This window comes from Colletes gigas, unplaced genomic scaffold, assembly GCF_013123115.1.
Source record: "Colletes gigas isolate AHSC1104 unplaced genomic scaffold, ASM1312311v1 Colletes_gigas_Sc00002, whole genome shotgun sequence".
NCBI classification, from domain to species: domain Eukaryota; kingdom Metazoa; phylum Arthropoda; class Insecta; order Hymenoptera; family Colletidae; genus Colletes; species Colletes gigas.
Window position 1 is genome coordinate 4,803,362 of NW_025106631.1, and position 27,207 is coordinate 4,830,568.

A 27,207-nucleotide genomic window follows, 5' to 3' on the forward strand; every position below is an offset into this window, starting at 1 on the left:
GAGGATAGGCGGGAACAAAGACAGGAACCATAAACCACGTTGCAACAATCGAAGAAAGAAACCACCGTGGATTGGGAAAGCACCAGCCTAGAAGTGCATTGACAAAACACGACGAAAAGGATATAAAAGGCGGTATTGCGCACTGTTTCTCGGATCCTCCGGGAAATTACTTTAAATATTTCGGGACCTGTAGAGAATCGTATATTATAGGTGCACTTAATTATTACACATGCCTATGCAACTAGTTCATACCACTGTGTTATTCGTACAGGAATGTTTTTCGAATCTGAATACGCGATCAGCAGAAAATGAAACCAACGCTCGTAACGCATTAGATTGTTTAAAGGCGTGTAAAGGAGCAATGAAATGCATTCGGTCGACTGGACGCCATTTTGCTACCTGTAGAAGGTATTTTAGTTTAGAAATTGTTCGAGCGAAACTAATATCCACACGCAATTCTATAAATTGTAAATCGAAACAATTGTGGGTCATCTGCGATCCAAAGGAACCAACCGGAGGTTAAAGAAAGCCCCCAGTGATCCTGATCGATCGACATTAGTCTTCGTGGCCCAAATTGCACCTGTTGCGAAACAGGTCCGTCGAAGAAGGTTTCGAGGGGCGCGTCCTTTGCAGAGAGAAACGAAAGGATATATTTTGAGCGCGTGGGACACGTAGGGGGGACCCCCCGGAGAACATCGGCCCTGAAAATGGGGCTACTCGAACGTCGCGACGAAGCCAGGCGATAAGTTAGTGTCGAAGGTCCGGCGCTGGCGATTTCACTTTCACGAGAGCGCGACGCCTGGCGTCCGGGGTCAGACGGAGCAAAGAATTCGGCGACGATCGCCGATTGGATTCGTTCGTAAGATCCAGGGAAAGGCTTGGAAACGCGTCTCAAGGCTACCTGGGGGATACCTGCGCAGGCGTTATACCCAGGGCATTTTCAATGCGTGGTGCACGACGTTCACTCGCGGAATCGACGTCGACGTCGACGTCGACTTTGTTGTTAGCAACATTCAAATAGCAAGATTCCGGCTCCATTTTAACCCCCCGTTTTTAACTTTCCCGTTTTGGGAAAGTTATCCCAGATAATCGTGGGATACTTGAGACATCTCATTCTGTCGATGGTTGGTCAAAATTCACGACAAAATTGTATAATTGTAACTTTCGTAAACACCGGGACATTGAATGGTCGAGTACTTGTGAGAGAGAAAGGTAGAGCGTAGCCCTCTGCCGGCGAGTTCGGGAACCGTCGCCACAGAACTTCTATCCGTACTTCTATCTACTCGAAAGGTCTAAAATTGACTAAGACTTCAAGACGAAAAATTCTTCGCTAGTAAGCTCGTTGAACAACTGTTAAACTCTGCTTGGAAACCTTGAAATAAAATATCTAGTCCTGAATAACTCCACACCATATTAATAAAGGATAAAAAATTTATACGATTAAATCCTGAATGGACGTCCGTATCATCGACGTTGCGGTAAGAGTTTCCTTCCTTGCGTCAGTTTCGCGGGATTATATGGCAACGCGAGTGTTACGCGTCCGTAAAAAAAAATCGTAATCCCGTCTACGTCAGAGCGTTCATTAAAATAACGACGCGATTGTTTCCGATTTTAATAACCGTTACGGGGTTCTGACGTCGACTAGCTGGCACTTCCCAAGGCGAAACGTTGATGAAATTTTCACGTTCCCAGAACCGCGGAGGCGAACGACTGACCTTTCGTTCCCGATACTCTTTCCGCGGGGATGACTGGTTAACGATGGAAAAATCGCGTTCTCGGACGCGTTGCGGTAGATCGACGCCGAGATACGGCTCGTTTTCGAGATAATACGAGTAATTAGATGGACAGTTAGGGCCGATATCGTGCGGTGTTGGTTAAGTCCTGGACTATCGTGGGTCGACGGCGTGGTGCAATATGCCACATGGCTTGTTTCTGCTCCTAATAGAACCCCGGCCCCGTGTAATTTGCGCCTCGCGTACGTCTACACAGGGTGACCACAAATTAAACGATCAAACTGACGATGTTTGAACCAAAGATAAAAGTATTATACAAAAGTACGAATTCCGATTTTATGGTCTACGATTTGGCGAACTCTGGGCCCCAAAGAATTAGTCCTCGATCTATTGATGATAAGTTTAATATCCTAAGAATTTGTATATTTAGAGTATTAGAGCACGACTCGAAACGTAGTGATTTCGAAGATGGGTTTCAACTTCGTGGATTATTCTACGAAAATTAATCTTCTGTAAATTATCACTTTGAAATATTATAGATTCGTCGAGGAGATTTTTAGGGAATCGTGAGCGACTTTTTGTTGCGATTTATTTTGTATGGAGAATCAACGTCTTTTGGCGATGTTGTTTATCACGAGATACCCTGTATATCTTCGAGCGATGGAAGCGCGCAATAAACTCCCCGCCATCGAACGAAAAGGGATCGCTAATGCTCATTGCGGCAAACGACCGCAGATTCAGTCGTAATTGCTCGTTTCCGCGAGTTTTTCCATCGCGGATTGTTCATCTGGCGGTCCGCTAATGGACAACGAAATTTTATCTCTCCTATCGGGATCGACGCGTTCGATTGTTTAGCTCCGTCAATTTAGACCCGCATTGCGTAATGTCATCGATTGGAAAGCTAATAAAACCACTCCTGCGCGGCTCGATGAAGAAATTTTACGAGATCTGCTCGCGATATTTTCTTACGGATACATTTGAGCTAGCCGTTCGAAAGTAATGTTGTCGGAGTATAAATAACCCGGCAATAAACGTTTTTAAACGATAAAATGACATTCATGGAACATGGCGTCGACGTTACGACCAAACAACTGTGATACTTCTTTTTATATAAATGAATTATAGATTGTACGAATCAACGAGTAAATATTCCCAAATAGAGGAAAATCGAGCAAATTTGTACTTATTATTCACACTGTAAGATCTACGTAGAATTTTTACAACATTCTTAGTAGAACTTTTTAGTAGAAAAGTGTCATTGGTGTACAATATAAAAATTGTGAACTGTTCGTTCACATATGTAAAATGACGTATATAATTTTCAAGACGGAGAACTATAATTTCGATACCACTATGGCTGTATCGATCATGTAGCAAGTTTCAAGGCTGCACGGACGCAACAGGCGTTAACCATGCCTCAACTCCGGTCTGACTGAAACGAACGTACACGATCGCTTATGGATCCAAGGGAATATAGCGCCTAGATACACGAACAGCATATATCGGTGCCGATCTCGAGCCGCGCCATTGCTTATACGCGATAGTATATCTGCCCGGCCGTTTCAAGTTATCACGCGGCATCCTGTTACGCGTTCAGGATGATCCTAGCCAGAACCACATTCGAGTAACAACCGTCGTAAGAAAGCACTGCTACGAGAAGCATGGGTTGCGAAATTGCCGCGAAAGAAACGTTTGGAAGAAGCGTTTATCGAGCGGAACGCGAACTCGAGCTCGAGTTGGCGATCGTTTAAAAAAATGAACTTCCCCGCGATGGACGATACTCGTTTCGAGGTTCTCGCGTGTCAACGGCGCGGGCACGGATCAGGAAAGGAACACGATATCCTTGCTTTCCATCGCGAGAACAAAAAGGAACACGACGTAATTGTGGTCTGGGAGTTCGGATCGAAGGAACCTGGACCTAAAGAAAAATTGCCGGAAACTTTCCCGCGTAAAACCGGTAATTTACACGGTACAGAGACGTTCTGACGCGACGAAAATTAATTCTTGTTTAAAGAAACTTGGTTTTCGATTTGTTTTGCAGACTCGGTGCGAGCTGAAGGATCTATGGGCATCGACAGGAGGTAAACCGTAGATCGAGAACGGCTGGTCTAGATCGTGGGTTGTCGATTGCATGGTACGTGGAAAATAATAAAGATAGATCGACGGAGCTATCGTTCTCCGGGCTATTCGAGGGGTTACTGCGATCTCGGTCCATGCTCGATCCGAGTGGCGATCCAGAGAACGCAGCATACATCAACGCGAAACGTGTCTGTATTCGCGTTGCTATATTCGCTGGAGACACGTAGATACGTCCTCTCGATAGCATGAGGCGAAACGGGAGGGTCAGAAGCGAGACTTATGGCTGTTGTCCACTCTGAAGCGAGAGAGTATCGAGAATACGAGCTCTTTGCTCCATCCACTCTTGAGAGGATATTCTACTCAGATACTTTAAAAAAATCTTGTTTTCTCACAGCTTGGGGGTCTTAAAAAACTATCGAAATCGTTTATTTAATTTTTCTTGGACCTTGCATTTTTCTAGAGCTCCATTATACATGAGGTTTTCGATAAGGAATTTTTTCCTCGAAAATGCGTAGGAATTCAGGGTTATGTGTATTGACCAAAAATAATTGTAATTGACCCCTGCAACTAAAAATAATTTTTTCAGATCGATTTGAAATTTTTTAATTTTGCCGAAAAATTTCACACCTACTCGAATTTTTTTCTCGAAAATGGGCAGGATTTTTAGGATATATCTATTCACCAAAAATTATCGTAATTGATCCCCGCAACTAAAAATAATTTTTCCAGAACGATTCGAAATTTTTTTTTCGCTGAAAAATTTTAGCATCTAGTCGAATTTTTTTCTTAAAAATGCGTAGGATTTCGGGGTTATGTGTATTGACCAAAACTGATTATAATTGACCCCCGCAACTAAAAATAATTTTTCCAGATCGATTTGAAATTTTTTAATTTCGCCGAATTTGTCCACATTCCTGAATTTTTTTCTCGAAAATGCGTGGGATTTCGGGGTTATGTGTATTGATAAAAAATGATTGCAATTGGTCCCCGCAACTAAAAATAATTTTTCCATATCGATTTGAAATTCTTTAATTTCGCCGAAAAAGTCCACATTCCTGAATTTTTTTCTCGAAATTGCGTAGGATTTTGAGGGTATGTGTATTCACAAAAAATGATTGCAATTAACTCCCGCAATGAAAAATAATTTTTTGACAGGCTAATGAGGCATGCTATTGGTTTCGTTCTGAATTCCTGGGAACTGTCCGGCACACATCCAGGGGCGTAACCGAGTTCGAGAAATTTGCTATCGGGGATACATACATCGTTGACATACGCGCACGTTCTCCCCTTTACACGGTCGATCGCGATCTGCACGAGTTTTACCGCGTTGCGACACATTTCTCGCGAAAGTCGTCCTTCCAGCGGCTGACGCTGATATGCAAAGGCAAATCGTGACCCGTCACGTCGATTTCTTCTGAAACGCGAACACCTGGGAATGGCTCCCGTTCCTCGTTATTAACATCGTTCTTCGTACGTCTCGCGCACGTGCCCAGAATACTCGACGAAAGAATTTGCAAAAATTGCTAACGAACAAACCCGAAAACCTACTTTAATTTTTTCCCACGTAATCTCATTGTCGGGACTAAAAATTGTTGTCACGTTATAAAATCACCGTATTATGCCACGATTATATAACACACTGAAATGTATTACCCGTTAGGCTGTAAACCTGTTGGTTGCGTGCTTTTAATATTACATCGAGGCTGGTTCAAAATGAAATCAACCGTTGCACTGCCCAAAAACGAAAGTCGAGCACATTCTGTAACGTCTACTAGAATTTCGTGAACAAATTCGCTTGTTTTCGGGATCGTCGATGGCACCTTACGGCAACCTTATTCTGTTCTCGGCGATGATCGTAATTTTTCTAGAGAGAAACACCGCCGTTTCAGGCCACGGATCAACGAAGATCTAGGAGAGCGTGAACGCGTCTATCAACGGAGCGTTTCGTGTCGTGATCAATTTTCTCGCTAGCGAGACACCTATCATCGTAGGTGCAATTTTCTGGCAACCTGCATCGCGTGCAGAGATGCTTCGTTCTCGTTGGGAGTCGCGAATTAACAATTGTGTCGATGTGTCCCTGAACTGTCGACAAGTGCACGCTGTTACGCTACCAAATTCTGTTCTCGATAAATCAGAGGGAAAAAATTTTCTTTTCTTTTTATAATATACTGAAGTAAGATGGGATAGATTTGAAAGGAAACATTGACGTCAGAAATGGCTTCTGAACGTCATAATATCGGACAAACAGAATCGAAACTAGGGACCAGGTACAAAAAAATTCTGTAATAAAAAATATATTGTACTCTCGAGGCCAACGAGCAGCAATTTTAACTGTGTGTGGAATGGATATAACTTTCCCCGTGAGCAGGCTCTGTGGAATTTATTTTTTGTAAATTATTGGTACACTTGTACTAAACATACAACCCTACTACAATAAGGAAATGGTTCGATGACGTTTGGGAACAAAATATAAAAATATCTGGGGCTGTGTTACTATTATTTATTGAGGTTTAATTTCGTATTTCCTTGTGGTAGATTCAGAGAAATGGTAGAGACATTCTAATCCCATTTTTATAACCAGCAACGATTCCATCGAGCTCTGTTGTAAGTCCAATGCTGTTCGTATTATACAGAATTAATAATTCGAGGCAGATAAAGGAGAAACGAAAGATCTATCTGCGGAAGAAGTAGGATTTACGTCCAGGAGATACGTCCGATAACGCGTGCGCGTAATCGTAATTACTTTCACCGGTGGATCGCGAGCACGCGCTCAACGATGGATCGAAACCGGAAGGATCTCGAGCGCGTTTCAAAGGCCGCGGCTGTTCGTCGCCGCGATGGAAACCGCTCGTTCCCCGTTACGGATTTCCCGGTTTGGACGAACGTCGACGACTCATAACAGAAATTACACCGTTCAAGCTCGACTGTGGAAGAAGACAGCGACTGGGACTGGCCATTTTAACCCCAACGTCCTCCCCCCCTCGCGTTCCTTTCGTTTCGTTCGATAATCGCGTTACGTAAACGTCCGAGACTCTATCCTTCGACGATACTCGCGCTCCTAACGTGCAATATTTTCCCATCAATCCGGTGCTCGAGATTCCCATTATTCGCGAACACAAGTTTTTAGTGACAGGAACGATTATAGATCTCGGTAAATTAGCTAAATTAGACTCTGATCTAAGGAACAGCTTTTCGAACTTTCTTAGAATTTCTAAATATTCTTCATCAAAATACGCGTTGTTTGCCTTTCGAGAGATTAAAATCCTTCAATCCGTTCAGGAGTTATGACATTTTAAACATATGCATGAAATATCAGGGGAATCAGACATGCGTGGTCAGACATTGTATTGTAAGGAATTTTTTTCTCGAAAGTGCGTAGGATTTCGGGGATTTGTCTATTCACCGAAAATGATTGTAATTGACCCCTGCAACCAAAAATAATTTTTTTAAAACGGTTTGAAATTCTTTAATTTCACCGAAAATTTATCCACTTTCCTGAATTTTTTTCTCGGAAATGCTTAGGATTTCGGAGGTATGTCTATTTACAAGAAATTATTGTAATTGACCCCTGCAACCAAAAATAATTTTTTTAAAACGGTTTGAAATTCTTTAATTTCACCGAAAATTTATCCACTTTCCTGAATTTTTTTCTCGGAAATGCGTAAGATTTCGAGGGTATGTCTATTCACCAAAAATGATTGTAATTAACCCTCGCAACCAAGAATAATTTTTTCAGAACTATTTAAAATTTTTTTTTCGCCGAAAAATTTGTCTACATTCCTGAATTTTTTTCTCGGAAATGCGTAAGATTTCGGGGGTATGTCTATTCACAAAAAATGATTGTAATTGACCCTCGCAACCGAAAATAATTTTCTCAGAACAATTTGAAACTTTTATTTTTTACGAAATTTGGTTCGACTTGGACATTTTTAAATTGTCTAGAAATATTTTTTTTTGGTAATAGGAACTATTTGCGAGTTTCAGGCGGTATATTGAGTCCCCACAAAAGATAAAAAAACGTTTATATGTTTTCTACAGAATTCAGTTTAACTTGGTCGTTTTTAAATTGTCAAAGAGTGCGAATAACAATAGTGGAAAATTAGGAAACTGGTAATATATTTTGGTGCTTGAGTAATGAGGGGCCGAGCTAACGCGACGAATGTTTTTCGTGGCGCGTAGAAAAGGAAACTTCCATCGGAGATGGAGAAAACCGAAGGAGACCGCCGACGCGCGGCGTGACGTCGAGCAAACCGAGTTCTACTCGCCTTTCTACGTCCGTCGCTGCCGTGCGTGTTAACACGACGGTTACGTGCCACGCGTGTTTCTTAATACTGTATACGGTTACCGTCAGATTTCCGTGGGAGTGCGCGGGATCGGTCCCACGGATCGATCAAGGTTTTACGTTACCGATCGCGGCCACTCGAGAAAGGAACAGCCCTCTCCGTTTCCATATCCCCCGTCTCCGTTTCGCGCCTTTTTCACCTCCGTCGTGCCCATTGTCGAGATAGATCGCGATAACAGATAACGCCTCCCCGGGTCGCCGCGTCTCTCAACGACGCTGCTTTGTTTTTCGTAATCGGTTTGCGCAACTTTCTTGGACTACGCCTAATCGACTACCACTTTCATGCAGACGGTGTCTGTTCTCTTCGACTCGTCCCTCCTGGGGGTCGTCACTTCGATACGACCGTGAGTAGAACACCCCCAGGGGCGAGAAAGCAATTTTTCAAACGCGATTTATACGCGTGAAATTGTTCCCCTTCATACTGAACTGCAAAACATCCCCAAATTCCTTTCCTTGGTCATTTGATCACTGACTCATTTTGGAAGCTCACTCTCTGTCTCTACCTTTTCCAGAGACACACATTCTGATTTTTGCAGTCACGAAAACACACAGAGTTTAGTCTACAAATACTCTGTTGTATCGTACGTCGCTAACTTAGTATTCTAACATCAAATAAGGTGTTATTAAGAGGAATACAACATTCGATAGAGGACACACATCTTTCACGAAGACTATTTTACGAAAAGAATTGCGTCGCGTGCATTCGCAGCGGATAGCAACAATTTGCCACGAGTTAAATAATGGGCCACGGCTCCTGTAATTATACTCGAATATTCCGGTTGCTGGGCGATGTGTATTTCGGTGACCCTGGGACGCGGAACTCTGCAGTCGAACCTTTCGATAAAACGAAGAAAAGTGCAGGCCACTTTTTGCACGGTCTGTTTTGGACCGCGCCTGATCGAACGAGATCAGTGGGCCGATGATCGAGGTTGGGAGACCTTAGGGGAACCAGAAGATCCTATCTGTTCGTTGGTCGATCGAAAAATGATTTGATGCCCCGAGGGTGCCCGGAAACAGGACCGGTCCGACGGTTTCGTAAACGAAGGTCGAATTCCCGAGTAACTATTTTGCTTCTCTCTCGTCGTTCGGATGATTTATCGAGGTTGTCAACGTCAGCAGAAATTTGCATCGTGTTTTCGATGGTTCTGCACTTATTCCCCGGTCGTGGAAGGATGCAAACAATCTATTCGTTTCTCGAGAGAAAACAGTATCCTCTGACAAATAATCCTTGGACGATGTCGGTGGAAGGAAACGCGCGATATCTCGCTTATCATTACTGTTAGAGCAAAACTGTATAGGACAAAAGTTGTTAGAAATTTAATTTAGAAGACTTTCGATGCTACAAAAATGTTCGATAGGATCGATGGTTGTCGAGATATGGGCCAAGATCGGCGCCAGGACATTCGTTGACGTCGCGACAAAGGAAACGGGCAAGGACGAGGCGAACTCCGGGTTCGAGGTATTTTTAGGCGACTCGGAGATCTCGCGTACGGCGGGGCCAACCCTTTCTCTCTCAGCTGTTTACGAGGACTTCGAGGGACAGGATAAGACGTCGACCTTGACGCGCAGACTCCGCTTTTTTTCGCCGTCAGAAAATAGCGCGGAAGAAAAGGAAAAGGTGGCCCCCGTCGACGCGACAGAGCGACGTAAATCCTGGTCCTCGTGTAACCGACGCCTACGAAAGGAACGCGAAAAGAACTCCTTTGACACGTTTACCCTTTCAACGGGTCGAACCTCTGAACCCGGACCCGCGAACACGACTCAAACCTCGCGGAGACACAACCAGCTTGCCACGGCGATAAATTCTCTGTTATCTTTTCCGTGTGTTATGCGTCGTTGGTCGTGTAACGCAGCTACAGTTTCGAAAAATGTTCCAAGGTACGAATATTTGCGCGGTCGGTGGACTCTCGGGGGGTCGAAAACACGATTGAAGATGGCTGTGACAATTTATGTTGAACTTGATTAACTCCTTAGACTTTCAATCTCAACTGAATTATTTTCAACTAATTACATTGACATATATTAGATAATTGTTGGTTTAAACTAGTAGAGGACCCCAATTACAGTAACGATACAATTACATGTTCTAATTTAAAAAAAAAATCGTATTTTAACGTAACTGTTTTATATAATGGATTTCAATAAAAGTACGTGCAAGGAATGTATATAAATCTAGCGTTAAAAAAATAGTGGCACGGAGTCACGAGACGGGTTAATATAGCGTGACGGCGCGTTCTCCGCTTCCAAAACGATCGGAACGCGAGGAACTGGTCGCATACCCCGGATTCCGTCGAATTCCTTGGATGAATGACGACACGGTGGGCGTTCAGCAATATTTATAGCGGCGCCAAACGAACGATCAGAATGCATCCCGATCCGGGGATCGATACGGTGGAAGCCAGACACGCGCGCTAACGACCGCAGAGGCGTCGAGTCGATCGTTGTTTTTAGCAGTGAGCCGCGAAAAACAAGTTGCACGGCGGTATCGGGACGATCTTGCGATCTCCGCGAGGAGGAAAGAGACGCGCTCGAGCCGCGACGAGGGAGAAGAAAAAAACCACCGCGAAACGCAATCGCCGTTCGTGCACGGTGGCTAATCACCGCTGGGAATCGGCGTTGAATACTTTTTCACGGATTCCTTAATTAATTAGACCACGCTACGCGGACGACTCGATGATCACACGCTGTCTGCGATGAAACTTTTGTCTGAGCGACGAGAGTGATCCCACAACCGAACGAGGCTCACGAGCGACGATTGCGTCCCGTTCTTTCCTGGGTCGATGGCTAAACTCCCCCCTCCGTTCGTGATCCAGCATGCGAAATTTTCTGTTGCAACTAGGACTGCGGAGACTATTCGAATACCTGATAAACTTCATTTCAGACGCGAAACGCGATCGAAGGGGAAAGAAAATTGCATGAAATCGAGTTCTCCGGAAGACAAAAAATGATAATTGCGTTTTGAGAAATCGTTATCGAGCTTGGATTTTTATTTGTTAATTTCCAAGTTCCAGTAGAAGTTCCATTAGCGGGTGGCTCGATTGTTTCGCGATCTTTGCTCGAAGATTGCCGGTTATGTAATAGGGCATCGAATGACAGTCTGCGATTAGCCGTTCTTTACGCGTAACTCGAATCGACTCCGCGGCGTGTTGGTAATTGCGGGCCCGGTCAAGGAAGAGTTTAAACGCCAAGATCGCGGCTGCATTTCCTACGCGATCGAAACCTTTCCTCCCGCGAGCGATTACTCGGTTGCACAATTTCATTACGAGGCACGAGAGACCATACAGATTTTGCTTTAACAGTTTGACGATAATACAGAAGCAGCTGGAAAAATGTGGTAATAGTTGAAGTAGGTATGTCTCTGTGGTAAATATTGAAACGATCGATTAGAGCTTCCGACACGCGTTCTTGCGTAGAAATTGTTTCGTGACACTTGACATTTCCCCGTCGCATAATATTCAGGGAATGTTACTATTCCATCGATGTAGCGATTAATAATTATATAATTTTCGCGATTTGAAAAGGTGTGGCCCATAAACGTTAGCCTCTCCTGACCTGTTACCAATAAAATAATCGTATCTTGAATCTCTCCTGCACTTACTCGCGAGGAATTGCTAAATCCTCGCTCGAAACCGTTGATTTTCGATCGAAGAGTGCGAAGTCGATGTCGGTGTGAATTTTAGAAGCACTAATGAAAAGCGAGTTACGAAATAGACGCGTCGCGGTAACGGGTGGCGGAGGATCGTTCAATTTGCGCGAGAATTCTTGTGTCGGGGCAAATTGACGCAAAGTTTGCTAATAGTCAAGTTGGAGAGGGGAAAATAACGAAAATAAATTCTCAAGAGTCTATTCTTATTAATGCAACTTTGCTTGTAGAAATTACTTTCATTATTATTTAAAACGCGTAACTTCATTTATATCGTGCGATTCGAACGCGAGACGCTAGCTTTGAAACTCGACCGGAGTCACGAAGGTCTTCCAAAAAGTTAAGAGCCGTTTGAACGACTGAACAGGAATGTAGAGTTCGTTTTGTCGGTTACGGAAGACGGAAGGTTAACCGCACGGTTTTGTCGCAACGTTGGAGCGCGTGTCACAAGATATTTAATTTCCACGAGAGCAGGTTGGTCAGGATAATTGCGCTATCGTCGCGGCCTCGGCAATTGCACAAGGATCCACGGAGCAACGAAATGCGGAATGCACGTCTGCGCGGGCGTAGACTCGTTTTCGATTTCGTCGTGCCGGTGAAAACAACTCCTCGGAGGCGGAGGAGGATTCCGTGCGTGCCTGGCGAAAGAGAAGGTGAAACCTCGTTCCGACGATGCGACGAGACATCTTTCGAGGGCACCGGAGAGCTCGCGAGCGCGTGCCTCTTCTCTACTAGGGGCGGCCGCCATTTTGGTGCACCTATCTCCTCCGTTGCAGACTCTGATCCAAAGTTTAGTGTTTGTTTACGTACGAAATTTTATATAAAATATGTAAGACGAAGAAGGAGGAAATTAAATTTAAGATAGATCAACGATCCACTGGAGAAGCGAATCTTTATGTATAGTAAAAATGGAAAGATCGAAAGGAATAAGTTAGTGCATTTAATCCAATTTTTCGTAGATAAGGAGATAATTTCTTTGCAACGGGTGCTGTCTAATAAACGAAGTATTACGTAGGCGGGTCAACCGTGAATTGGGTGACCGTGAAAGCGACGCGATTCATTATGCATACGACGCTTAATTGCGTCGGTCGAATAGCGACACGATCGGAGAGAGAGGAGCCAACGGCCGAATTTCGTAACGTCTAGCAAACCGCTACGCGTCCAGGCTCGATTAACATTGGGGAAACGATCTATCGCGTTGCGACACATTAAATCATTTCTCCTCAAGTAACCAGTTCCCTTTCGTTCCTACAATTTGACAACCGTTACGACCAACCGTGATTGCGTTCCTCCGTGATTTCCATCTTCACGAAACTCGAGGATCCCCCAATTCGTCAACTTTTTTGCCTCTCGAGACCGGGGAATCCCGTTCGAAGTGTTTCGAAATTCTTTTAACCTCTTCAGGGACGATTTTTTTGGGTCTATTTATTATTGACAGTAACTATAATTATAAAAAAGAAAAGTAAATGTCCACATATGTGGCCAAGAGCGTGAAGAGGTTAAACGAAACTTGCTGTTCGAATAGAAATTCTAAAAATTCCTTTTTTACTATTTTTACTGCGTACCAAGCCCAACGTTTTCCAAGCTTCTCGAGGTCAATTTTATTCTCGGATCCAACGGAGAATGGCCTATTAAAAAATTCTCGAGCAACAGTGTCGCGTTTGTGCGTGTGCCTCGTATCGAGAGCAACAATTGTCCGCGCGGAAAAGGTTGAACAACGCCCGATAGAAAAACAATGGCAAATAACGCGTTACGACACTTCTGGTCGATTTCGAGATAACGAGATTGCGTCGCTCGGTCGGAGCAGGATCCTGTTCGAGACCGTAGGTAGACAATCGTTCGGTGGTAAATCATATCGAACTTCGACGTCCCTGGCGACGCACGTGGAACGTGGGCGTTCGTTTCCGTCGCGAAAAATGCTTGACCTACGACACCCAGCCACCCCGAGAAACCTCGCTAGCGTTACAACGCGCGGCAATAAACTGCCCGGAGGTTTCATTTAACGAGCGTGCACGCTCGGGCCCTAACTCATCGCTTCCAACCCCCTTCGTTTATTTATGGCGGACGAGTAACGCTCGAAATCGTGCACCATCGACCCCCCGAGCATCGAAAACCAGTCGTTGAAATTTTATTATTGGAGAAATTGTATTAGACTTTGACCATGTCAATCGAATTGTTATGGTTTTCGATTGTTTCGTTCATTTGTTGAGGTTATTTTTACAAATTTTAAGATGAAAATCAAGGATACCAAAGGATGGATTCTAAATGTTAATTCCATCCTTTGTTGTTGTAAAATAGTCTGATTTTATATTTTTTATTAACGTAGAAATATACAGGTTCGACTAACTTTGAGAACAAATTTTAAGGGGAGATTCTAGAGGCCAAAATAAGACGAAAATGAAGAATACCAATTTGTTTTGGCCTCCAGAATCTCCCATTAAAATTGTTCCCCAAGATGGCCGAACACCCTGCATATAACAATTTTGTATCTCATAAATGTGATAAGAGTTTCATTACAGGAGGAATTGTATTAGATTTTCGGCAGAGTATGAATTTAAGAAAAATTTATTTAAGGTCGTATTTTAAACGTGATCGAATAAAAATAAGGAAATACGTGTTTCGAAGATGATTTCAAAATTGAAATCGTAAACGTTTAATGACGCTGCCTCGACCGTGTGAAATAATGTATTTTAATTTGAACACAGTCACGGCGTCTGAATATTTATAGTAATAGAAATTTGCTTGCGTGTCATAAGCCCCGTAGTGTTGAAACCTTATTCCTTGGAACGCGATTCTAGCTTATCTTGATTTTCTTTTAGATTTATTTATCTCACCCTATCTCTACGCTAGACTTATTTATCAGAGGCTATGCAACGTTTCCTCATCGTTTCTTTCTCGTTGGAGCGTTATTTAAATAGCGTACAATTTAACGTAAATACGAGTGTAGTTGAGTTCCTTTGAAAAAGATTGAGGTGTCCATGTTAAATTCACGATAGTATAAAGCAACCTAAAGAATCCAACGTATGGATCGTGGAGGTCTAAATTAACGCCTGATTCCGTGATCCGCAACGTGATCCTCGCGAGGGAGCATTAAACGAGTATCCCGTTCAGCAATAAACGTATCGCTGATTTTATCGCGGACGTAAAGCAGGAATTCCTAGCCACGAAAATTTCTATAAACATACCGTGTGGACACGGTACGGGATATCGAAGTCTTCCTGAAATTGTTTCCTGCCGCCATTATTCCCCGCAACACGACGCGATCAAAATGTCTAGGATGCTCCATTTTGAATAACCTTTTCTACAGAACGTTAATTCAACGATGAAATATGGTAATATATGGAAAATTGACATAGCTATTAAGTTAACCGCTTGCCTTACGTTCTAATTTCCAACTGTGCGTGACAAAAGCGACACCAAGGTTTGGCCCGGTAGACTTATCACGTCTCTGAGACGTCTTATTCATGTTTGGCCCGGAAGCATCTCGATACACTTTAGATATCGATGGAAATGTAGCAAGTAATTTACTTGTCAATTTGTTATTTCGATCAGTAACTCGAGGATGTAACATATAAAAAATTCACTTCGTTAAAATCGAAGCATCTTGATAGAAAACTCGATGAAAATTTAACAAATGAAGTTGTTGATTCCTTACTTTGATTCAAGAAAGTACGAATACTTTATCCCTTTTTATAGTCGTTAAGGATTTTGCTGTTTAAATTTGAATAGAATATCGTACAGAAGCTGCGTTAATTTTCCAGATTTTAGTACGTTTCAACGTTGAATTAATGCCGGGTAAAAAAATGTGTATCCTGGAGCGTAGCTTTGCTCGAGGATATCCAATATCCTGCTATCGCGCGCTTGTAATTCCGTTTTGCTAGAGCGTCTGTCGGTGCTCGGAGCGTCCCGGCGGTCTCGCCGCTTTGTGTCGCGGAGGAACGTTCCACGGGCCATTATCCTTCCCGCGGGATTCCATCAGCACCCACACTCTCCTCTTGTTCGCAATTACCAGGAGAATTTACCGCGGCGTGCATAGGTTATGCCACGTAGCCGCGGCGTTGTTGCCTATTACGTTCCCTCCGCGGCGTTATCCATCGATGTCCGCGCCGTGGGCTTCTCGCTGCTCGCCAATTACCAGGAGAATTTACCGTGGCCAATGCACCGATATCAGTTCCTCGACTCCGGGCCTCCATTATCCTTGGACCGTCGACTGGGCTCCACGGCCACAACAACAACCTGAACGACACTCTTCCTGAAAATAAAATACCTACGATCCCTCCAACACCCGAAAATCCCGACAGTCCCAAATTGACGATGAAATTTTTTATTTAGTAATAGAACGAACTAGCTCGGTTCAACCCTTAAGTAGGACTCTCAATCTCAACCGAATTATTTTACTTGACTCGTTGACTGCCACGTCACCCACATATGGATATGTTATACAATTAATTCTCAAGATCAGATGTTAAAGAAAATGAATCCAGATAGGGAAAATAAGTTCAATAACAAATGATGGATATGCTAGCTTTCGGTTGCCTCAGGACAAATTGCTTTCGTGGGCAATTTGAGGGGTTTGGCCAAAATGGAAATCAACTTTCATGAGGATTGCATAAATTTTCAAATAATTACATTTACATATATTATACAATATTAGTCTAAAAATTTGAAACGAGTGAGAAACGTACGCCTCTTTTTAGCGCGTTAAACCCAGAAGACCGCCTTAAACGAAAGTTCAAGTCGGATTAACGCGCGCGTTTCGCACATAAACGCGTGACCGCTAATACCGCGTAATGCTCGGTTATTTGCAGACCCAAATATGGATCCTGGTTTATCGATCGATCGTTCCGGGGGGCTCTTAAGAACGATAGCCGGCAGTTTTGCGCGCGTTGTTGGCTTGGCTCCCGCGATTAACCGTTTCCCTCGCGTATTGTCCCGAACGTTTACGAGCGATCATAATAGTAGACAACGGGTTTCCCATCGATTCTATATCCGGCGAGGTTTTATGCGGAAATCGATTATGAAATCCTACTACGGAGTCCTCGTGTTTCATTAACTTTGTATTGAGTCATTTTTGCAAACTTGCACGCACCATTGGATCCAGATAAAGACACTGTTACATACAATTATCTATTTATATAGAGACACTATTTTACGGTTAATCCCCATTCGTATTTCTACACTATAATGATGTGATTCACTATACATGAAAAGAAACAAGGGGGGTTTCTTATGCAATTCTTTCCATTTATTTTTATGAAATATTGTTTATTATAACTACTTTATTACCCGTATTACGAAGTGGTTTTTTTTTAATTTTTTAATATTTACAGGCAATTAATTTCCAATTACAAACCCGATAGAGAGATATAAATGATAGAAACAGTATACAAGTCAACAATGCGTAGGTTTTTTTACCTAGCGGTAACCCCCATCCTAGTCTGCACACCGCCCAAATGCAGCTGCACCTCGGTAATCAGACAGTGTCCACTGCATCCAACGCGGTACAATCGTTGACAAATTTTATTTTTAATTTATCCGTATACAAACCCCCTCAATCCACAAGAAACAAGTTTCTTTTCAATAATAGCGATTCACCATAATGGCGTACGAATACGATTAACCATATACGTATTAGAAAACATTAAACTACGCCCAGGTTTCTAAACATATATTTTTTTTGATAAATCTTCGTGAAATAAAATATATTTTCCATCGTTCCAAATCTCTTACGAGCGTTTTTCAAAAAACAATTCAATTTTGGCGTTTTGACGAGAGCTTGAAAAATTGAGGTGTCGAACCGATTTGTGATTAAATCTTGGAAATCTAGGAATTGGTCTTGGTCTTTCAATGTGATCCGTGACGGTATGTCACACCCCCGCTATAGTGATCGTCCTGTCTTCCGTTAATCGCGAAGTGCAGCGCGGGTGCATCGGAATCCAGGGGAAGAAGATAATAGTCGGAGGAACGTGTGCGGCACGGCGTGTATCGTATTCCTCGGATGCTGTTCGAGCTACGTACCCGCTTGAGGTATCGGTTTTAGTGCGCCGCGCGAACATAATTTAACCATCGGACCGTCGACGGATAAAATATCGTCGGCTGGGTTACAGGAATGCTTGTAATCTGGCCACTTAACCCTTTAGCTCATGGGGCGTGTTAAATTTAGCACGCTGGATCGCTTATATGTATTTTCGAAACAGAGAGTGGAGCCATTTCTACGCCAACTGAGTCTCTCGTTGCAGTTAAGCGGGGACCACGGGATTTTACGAAGAGAGGCTTCAAATTATCGAAAATAATTACTAACGAGGTGAAGAAACGTAAAAGGATCGATGCATTAATTTCGACTGTATGAAAAAAATATTACAATTCAGAAAAAAATTTCAAATACTCAGAATATCCCTACTCTGAAACGTGAAAGATTCTTTGATAAACGTATGCTAACGCGAACGAAACTGGTATGGTTAGATCGCTTGGCGAAGTCACGTATACGTGACAACGGCCGTCACAGGGTTGGAACAAGGATCGATTGGAGAGCCCCGTTAATATAATTCTCTGGTAGTAATTGTTCGATGAAAATGATCTGGCTTAGCTCCCGTTGCGCTGGAACGCGAGGGAAACAACTTTTATTCCCGATAATTGGAACGATTAACGAGCTGATTTCTCTTTTACTCGGAACCCCGTCAACCCGAAAGTAATACGAATTTTTATGAAACGGTCGTCCGGGCAGGTTCGCTCCTGAGAGAATGGAATCCCGCGAGTAGTCTTTTTAATCAGCGGCCGCCTCTATTGCAATTTTTTTTCTCTTACCCCCCCTCCCACGTTACACGACGACGCGAGTCCTCCGCGACGACAACAATATTCTAAGAACGCGCTTTCCTGGCACGATCGCGGAAGAATCCATGTAAATGCATATTTATAGGCACCGGTTCTATTCAAACTATTATCGGACACTTCGGAAACGAAAGTTTACAATCCCTGTCCAGGATAACGGGCGCCTTAGATCTCTGCAAGCATTCGATTTATTTATAGGAAAACGAGAATTACACTTGGTACGAATAATAAATTAAATCACACGAATCGTTAATATGTAGAAGTTACGTCTGTTTTTCAGGGCTACTTGTTACCCATTAGACGACGAATAAAATTGAATACAATCACAGCGATACGCACATTTTGAGTAAGAATCCCCGACAATATCATTCGACGATATTGAATGCAATTCTAGACTCCAAAGAATTAAAACGATATAAGAAAAATATAAAATATCTGTATCTCCAGTTTCAATATCGATGAAGTATTAATACAGAATATATAAGTCACATTTTTCCCGTGTGAAAAATTCCCTATGCTAGGTGTAACGTTGCTTTAGACGGTTATTAAACGTCCAGTCCCGTTGGTCGCGAGACAAGCGACTGTAAAACGCGACACTCGAATAAAAGAAGCGCTCGCCAGAATGGTATCCCGGCACGATAATGGAAAACCGAGGGAACGGTAAGGTAATTCATACTCCGTCGGAAAAATGTTACCGGTTTGAAGAGATTTCCTCGAGCCGCGCCCTGCAGCCACCCAAACGTAATCTCGATAATATTTCCAGCCGAGTCCTTGACGCTGAGTCTCGGATTGGGCGGCGGATAAATTACTGGGCGTAAACTGCATCCTGACGGTAAATTATCCGATAGCGGTGGACGATACTACGAAACGGGGCGCCTACGCGCGAATCCACGTACGTTTCTGCATGATCGAGGGCGCTGAGATCCTCTGGGATCGATCGCGCCAAGTCGAGCGTCTTGGGGCATGCAGTAGTGCCTCGATTGTTGCACGAAATCGGGGCTCGAGAGACTTGCAGGCAACTTGGATTCGATGGTAGCTTTGCACAGAGGATCTTTACTAGTTAGACTCTAAATCTGAGTTTTGGAATGTCTATCCTTGTTGTTCAGGGACCATTTGTTCACAATGGTGGCAATAAACGAGTAACTTTGCTCGGTTTTTAAACTAAAGAAGGCTTCTGTTATCAGAAGAGATGGTGATAAAGGCTCTCTCTATTGATAAAGAAGTACTATTTATTGAATATATTTGCTTAAGAGGAAAGTTCCCTATTACACACAAGCCAAAAAACTTCATTTTCAAGCAGAAAAGTTACCACTTGTTTATTTTGTTATTTAAATTCTTAAAGAACGAGTCATCGGCGTGAATAGACACCGTTTAACAGGTTCTCCAGATTCTCGATTATTTCGTTTCCCCTAATCATTTCGGTCACAATGGCGAGCCGACGACTACCCGGTTAATTGTCCGGAATAATTTTATCGGACTTTACTGCTTGTTTCACACCCGCAGGAACGTATTCTAATTCGAACACGATTTATGCCGGGACGAGAACCAGCGGAAGGACGAGGATCGAATAAATTTGAATACCCGTTGCGCGGGCACGTGGCCACCGCACAGCTGTTTTCACGGATATCGTCCTCGAGCCGCGTAGCGGTGGATTTCTACAGGGTAGAAAATATCGAAACCATCGTCGAAGGTCGGATTCCTGCGCGTACTAGCTGCCTCTCGGTCTGCCAGAGAATGCCCACGGTTGCAACTAAATTACACGTAACCGCTCGTCATCGTTGCAATAACACGATTCGATTAAACGGCCAACTAAGCACCGCGATGGAGATCTCAACAGTTTCTCGGAACTTTGGCTGACGCACGTTATTATCGAGAGCGAAATGAATCCGAGAAACCATTACAAAATAATTAACGGACTCGAATATTCATTTAACATCCTAGCGTTTCGCAAACTGGCACCCGCGAACATGATAGAGGTCCCTGAACTCGTAATATTTTATTCTTATTAACGGGGTTGTTCCATTTATCGTAATTCTTTACGAATTTTTCCTGAATTTATCTGGACATGTATATCTATTTCTACCAAGGAAATTTCTTTGTTCTCTTTATAGAAAATCGCGGGTTGCAAAAATCCAATCGAGTTGATTTTTTGTAATTTTTATTAGAAATTATTAGTGGGTCGTTTTGACCATTTTGGTAGTTCTATTGTTGATAGAAGGGCTTAAAAAGAATTCTGGTTTATAGGGTCTTCGACTTTTCAAGTTCCATCGATGCATGAAAAAAAATATTCTCAATTTTTAATTTTCTTTGAAAATGCTTTTACTTGCAGTACCTAAGAGGACTTCAAACGGAAGTTTCTGAATTCTTAATAAGCTTAATTATTGTTTACAAAATTTAAAGACGACAATTAAGAAATATTTGTCCAGTCAGTTTACGATTAAGTAACGAGTAATATTGTTGATACAGGGATCGATATCGCCCGTGTCTCGTTCTAGATTTGCCCAGCTGGATTCAGCAACGATTCAGAGCCTGCCATAAACGCGACATTAGCAATCGTTCGGGCAGTCCGTTACAACGAATTACGTGGTTATAAACTATCGATTGATAGACGACTGTTCGAATGATTAATAGCGTTGCGTCGAAGACAGGGTCTGCTGATGAGCCTTAATGGCACGTCTAGCTACCAGATGTGTTACTTATTACATAAAATAGAAGTTTCCTTCGGTGCATCGAGGATTTCTACACTTCGCGACTAAAGGACGTGGGACTCTCGCGTCAGTGACCTGGACCTTTCTCAATCCCCGAGATTGATCCTGATCCAGAATACACTGATCGATCTATTTCTATTAAAATAGTTCTCGTTGCTCGAACGATCACGAGTCTCCAAGGAAATCGTTGCATTTCGTATCGAGCGAACGAATTTCCGTAATTTCCATAAATGCATTTCCAAACCGATGTGTAATTTAATATCGTTCTGTCTATCAACTGTTCGCGGATTGCCCGAAGCGATCGTCGGATGTGCGCTTCAGACGCGTTCCTTTCAGATCTCAGATTCTATCCGATCGCCGGAGAACACCTCCGGCGAACAATTTCGCAAAAACGATCGTTTCTTCCGCCGTGTTACCGAAATGTACTACAATGCTGTTAACGTACCCCCTTTGTCCGAATCACCGTCGTTTCCAACCGTTCTTAAGACTCGATTCCGTAAATCGAACGCTCGCAACGATACGATCGCGAACAGCCTCGGCACGATCGGCCACCGGATCTCGCAACAGGTTCGCCGTTGCATAGATCGCTGATTGGGCTCGCGTTTTACCACGGAATCTACCCCCTTGGATCTGTTCAAGACGCAGGTTTTGTTTCCTTAACAAGAAAACACGGAGATTTATTATTGAGACGTCCACTCTCGCTTATCGAACACCTCAAATTCTACAGGAGAAGGATACTCTGGTTTTTAGTACTCTACTCTGGTTATATTATGCAGTTATGCATTTATGGGGAATTTTAATTCTCGAAAAACTACAGACTGCAGTTAATATTATATGAATTGTTATATTTAGGGGATAAAACAACCCTCTGCTAAGCTCCCGTTTCATTGATTGTATTAATAAAACTATGAATTTACATTCTAGTTACCAGTTTATCTATTGGTAGTATCGTTCAGGTCTAAGTTAGGTCTGGGTTAGGCAATTAAAAATATGAATTTGCACTCTAGTTATGAGTTTATCAATTAGAATCGGACAAGTCTAGGTTAGACCTGGGTTAGAAAATTAAAAATATGAATTTGCAGTCCAGCTACGAGTTTATCTATTGCCATCGTTTATCTTTGGGTTAGATCTGTGTTAAGAAATTAAAAATATGATTTTGCAGTCTAGTTACCAGCTTATATCTATTGGAATAGTTCAGGTCTGAGTTAGGAAATTGAAAATATGAATTAGCAGTCTAGTTACGAGTGTATCTATTGGTATCGTGTCTGTGAAATAATTAAAAATAAATAATAGGAACGATCGAGTGGACCTAGTTCCGACGACGAACTCGGGTAGAGAAACTCTTGCAATCGTGGCCACACGGTGGGCGGGTTTCGCGAAACGACCGCTTTGCGAAATTCACAGCCACGGTGGCCGCAAAACCCGAGAGGAGGCGTCTCGGCGAATCGACGAAAATTAACGGCCACGAAATTAGATTGAAATCGTCGGTACCGAGTACTGCGTAATACCTGAACCCCAAAAGAAACTTTTTCCTGTGCTTCGAACGATCAAATAGATTTTCTCGAAACTTAGTAAATGCTTAAAGTAAGATACGAATTATTATATTTAGGGGTTGTCTTCCAATAATAAATGAATACTCCGGGTGGAGAATGTAAGGGTTTTGAGAGACTTGAGATTTGATTTTCTAATGTTTATTAGACGTAATTAAGAGGCTACAGAAAGATGTGTTTGATCGATGATGATACGACCAAGTTCCCAATGTTGTGAGAATGTGAGATCGATGAGAGCGTAATGTACGATGGTTGGAGTATTGGAACGAAGTCAGAATGATGTTCGATGATTCGAATGGTAGAACGAACTGTCTGAAAGACAACCCTTGCAACGATGCCCTTGGAAGGGGGTGCGTGTCACATCGAAACGAAGACGTCACTTGAGGACATTGGAGAAAGATGCCATTGTTGGTCGACGAGCAAGTCAACTTTCCCCAAATTTGTAATTAGGGGATGCTCATGGTACAGAATGAATTTCTCCCTACCATGAACCTCGCTTTGAGCACAATTCGGTGGTCAACATTCATCCTATTAACAAAAATATGAATTTCCAGTCCAGTTACTTAGAAACAATTAACAATAGAGTATTTGTTAAAATAGAGAAAACCCTCCTGTATACCAACAAACTTATCGACGCCTTTCGTTCGAGTAAATTGCACGGGAAATAATTACCACGAGTTTCATTTTAATGCACCGGGGTGCCGAGGGGGGGAAACAAATTCCAATTGGCTCTTTTTCGAGCAACGTGGAAGGCCCTTAAAAAGATATTCAAAGCGATATCGAGCGTTCTCGATGCCTTTCGATAAGAACCGCTAACGAGTAGCGGATTTTTACCGAAAGCGGTCCACGCGAATTAAGCCGATCTGTCTATTCGAGGAAGCGTGTCGCCGTATTTGGGACCGCGGGACGGAAAAAAAGAGGTTCCCGCGCACCCTTGGGGCACACCCTCGGGGACCAAAGGCGTTTTGCTTCGTTTCCGCGTGTACCAGTTATTCAACGACCCGACGCCGTTACGTAAACTGACATTTTCGCGGCTAACGCGAACGAACCAGCCGGGTTTGCCGCCTTGGTCACTAGCGATGGGATCAAACGCCTTGCAAGCACCTTTGAGAACACGACCAATTAGTCTCGTGCCCCCTGCGAACGATTCCAAAGACAAAGGAACCCCCTCGAGTACACTCGAACCATTCGCGAGTGCTTCCGAGCAGAAAATTTTCGATTCGTTTGCATACGTTATCGGTGTTTCAATTACGCCACTGTAATTGAATCGTTAAACAACCGTTGCTAATAACCATCCAGGGTAATAAAATTTTGATACCGCGATGGTAAATGTTTCTAGACTGTCGATGTTCACGCGAGATATGCAGAGGATATTCATGCAACGTGAAATTAGCCTATTCTTATGCGCGAGAAATGTAGACGCGGGTTTGAAAAATATGCAAAATATGCAAGTGATATCTACGTAAGATGGCAGTGTAAAATACTATCAATATTTATGGATTATTTATTCCGTGGTATCGAGAAAATTTTCCACCGATTGGTATTTTTTTCAATAATATAGCCTCTATTTTGATCGATACTTGCAAAGCTTTAGAAATTCGACCCTTAAATAAAAATTGGATCCAGACTTTTCCAATACGGGCTCTATTCATCGTTGCTTTCAACATTGATGATTTTTTTATAACTCTTGCAACAGAGTAGTTGGCACACACCCGATCAACAATAGCGACGCCTCGATAGGAGGCGAAGTTTCGTCATATTACGGATCGAAATCGTCTTTGTAATCGCTCAATCAGTACCCTGGAGTTTTCTCGATACAAATAACTCGTAAATATCGATGGTATTCGTAAAATACACGAACATTTCTATTTCTCAAAAATAATTTTACTCGAGATTTTCTTCCCGGGCAAAGCTGCTCGACGTTATATAACGCGAACTATTCGAGATATTTGAATACAGGTCTGTGGCGCGCAGCCGTTCACCGCCCGCGATCGGTTTTCCTCACCGACCTTCGCGATTCAAAGACAACCGCGCGAAACCAGCGAACGCGTAAACTCCGTTCGCGATCTACGAGTATCGCGAACAGGCTACGAACGGGGGGGAAAAAAACACACACGGGCGACGAGAATGTCACGGTTGCACGATCGTCGGTCTCGCTGGATTTAAAATTAAAATTCCTGTCGCCGGGAGTAAAAAAGGGTCTAAGTCCCCGTGCGTTGCAAAATATTATAATAAAAACGATCGACACTCACCCACTGTGGACGCCGCCGCCAGTAGGAGCAACACGGTGCTAGCGACGATCATTCTCGTCTCCCTCTCCGTGGATCCTGGTCCAAAGGGTTGCAAGGTCGATAGGTGAGCCGTTCTGGCGGTACGCTGGGCTTACTCGAACGTCGGTGGATGCGCGCACATACGAGACGCGAAATAAACGAACCTTTGAGATCCAGCAGATCGCACGCGTACGGGCGCTGCGATTTCCTTTCGTTTCTCGCGTTGTTGCGTTTTTATGGATCACGCGTGAGCCACGGACAGTTCTCTGGGGTACTGGACGTTGGAGAACACGGTGAAAAATCCGGGGTTAGGGAACCGCGGGCGAGAAGAGGAGCAGAGCAGCAAGGCTTCGATGTGGGCGCCGTTCAAAGCCGCGAGAGCTCCATCGACGTCGCAAAACATATGCTACGGTCACGAAGAGAGAAAGGTGACTGGATATACGCAAGGCGTGCTCAATACCTCCTGTCTTCTTGGCATAGTCACCTTTCTAGCAAACCAGCAACAAAGAAGAAGGGGAGTGTTGGTCGGTGTACCGCGTGGCCACCACCATTCTCGCGCTCCGCGATCGCCAGAAGTGGTGGTGGACAACGTGCCCGGTGGTGGTGGGCCCCAATGGTGGTGGTACCCGCGGCACCGCCGATCCCCCGATCCCCCGATCCGCCTCGCCGCGACCAAATCCGCCTTCCTTCGATCAGATTTTTTACCCAGTTTCTCGTATCGGTAACCCTGAAACCATTCTCGGCTTACGTGACCAGCCGACCGGAGAAAAGTTGCTCTTTCTCCCGCCGAACGAAATACACCGATGGGGTTACCAGCGAACCGCCCGTAAACTACGCTGAATTGTGTGACAACCCGGGATGGTTCTAGGATCGTCAAAGCCCTTCTACGGAATGGAAAATCGCGTCGAGAGCTATCCAACGCCGTTGGGGCTCTTCGACCGTGGTCCCCCGGGCTCCAAGATCGCTGGATAACGTCCTCGAGGTCTGAAAATTTGCACGTTATTTTCTGTATTTTTATTGCACGGTTTAACGAGAGAAATAAATATTTCGTTGTCCCTTAACTTACGTTTAGTTAGAATTAGCTGGCGACTTTGGAAAATCGGGAATATTTTTACGATTCGACATCGTTGGTCTGGGTTTTGGATTTTGTGTTATTGGTCGGGTGCAGGATCTGAAAGGAAATTATAAAAATCTGTAGAATGTATTCTAATTTCTAGGATATAATAATTTTTCAGTGTTTTTGAACTTATTACGTTTTGTTGGAACTAGTTGATGACTTTGGAAAATCGGGAATATTTTTGGGATTCGACATCGTTGGTCTGGGTTTTGGATTTTGTGTTATTGGTCGGGTGCAGGATCTGAAAGGAAATTATAAAAATCTGTAGAATGTATTCTAATTTCTAGGATATAATAATTTTTCAGTGTTTTTGAACTTATTACGTTTTGTTGGAACTAGTTGATGAATTTGGAAAATCGGGAATATTTTTGGGATTCGACATCGTTGGTCTGGGTTTTGGATTTTGTGTTATTGGTCGGGTGCAGGATCTGAAAGGAAATTATAAAAATCTGTAGAATGTATTCTAATTTCTAGGATATAATAATTTTTCAGTGTTTTTGAACTTATTACGTTTTGTTGGAACTAGTTGATGACTTTGGAAAATCGGGAATATTTTTGGGATTCGACATCGTTGGTCTGGGTTTTGGATTTCGGTTATAGGATCTGAAACAGAATTATAAAAATGTGCAGGATGCGTTCTAATATGTGGGACTTGTTACAATGAATCGGGGACACAGAAACCATGAAAAAAAGTTGACACGGACGTGGTGCCCTGCTTGACCTTGTTCCTGAGTTATGGTTGTTTCTGCATTCCAGTAATGTGCAGTTGCTTACCTTCGTAGGAAGTGTCTTTGGCCAACAGAATAGCCTAAATTCTATATTTAAAAAAAAAGACACGAATAGATGCACTGAACATCCTTACGGAATCAAACTTCAAAAAAGAACAGAAAAATGAATTCAACGAATAGTAAGGAAAATGGAGGATATAGCAATATAA

At 43.2% G+C, this 27,207-nt stretch overlaps 1 protein-coding gene across 2 annotated transcripts in view; it reads right to left on the reverse strand.

Annotated features, from left to right (window-relative positions):
- LOC122404429 overlaps positions 1-25,647 on the reverse strand; it is an 82,314-nt gene extending 56,667 nt beyond the window's left edge. For both annotated transcript variants that reach the window (XM_043408377.1, XM_043408378.1), the window contains exon 1: positions 25,136-25,647. In XM_043408377.1, the coding sequence (XP_043264312.1) occupies positions 25,136-25,187 (52 nt within the window). In that variant the 5' untranslated portion in view covers positions 25,188-25,647. The remainder of the gene's footprint in view (positions 1-25,135) is intronic.
- Positions 25,648-27,207: the final 1,560 nt, after the last annotated feature.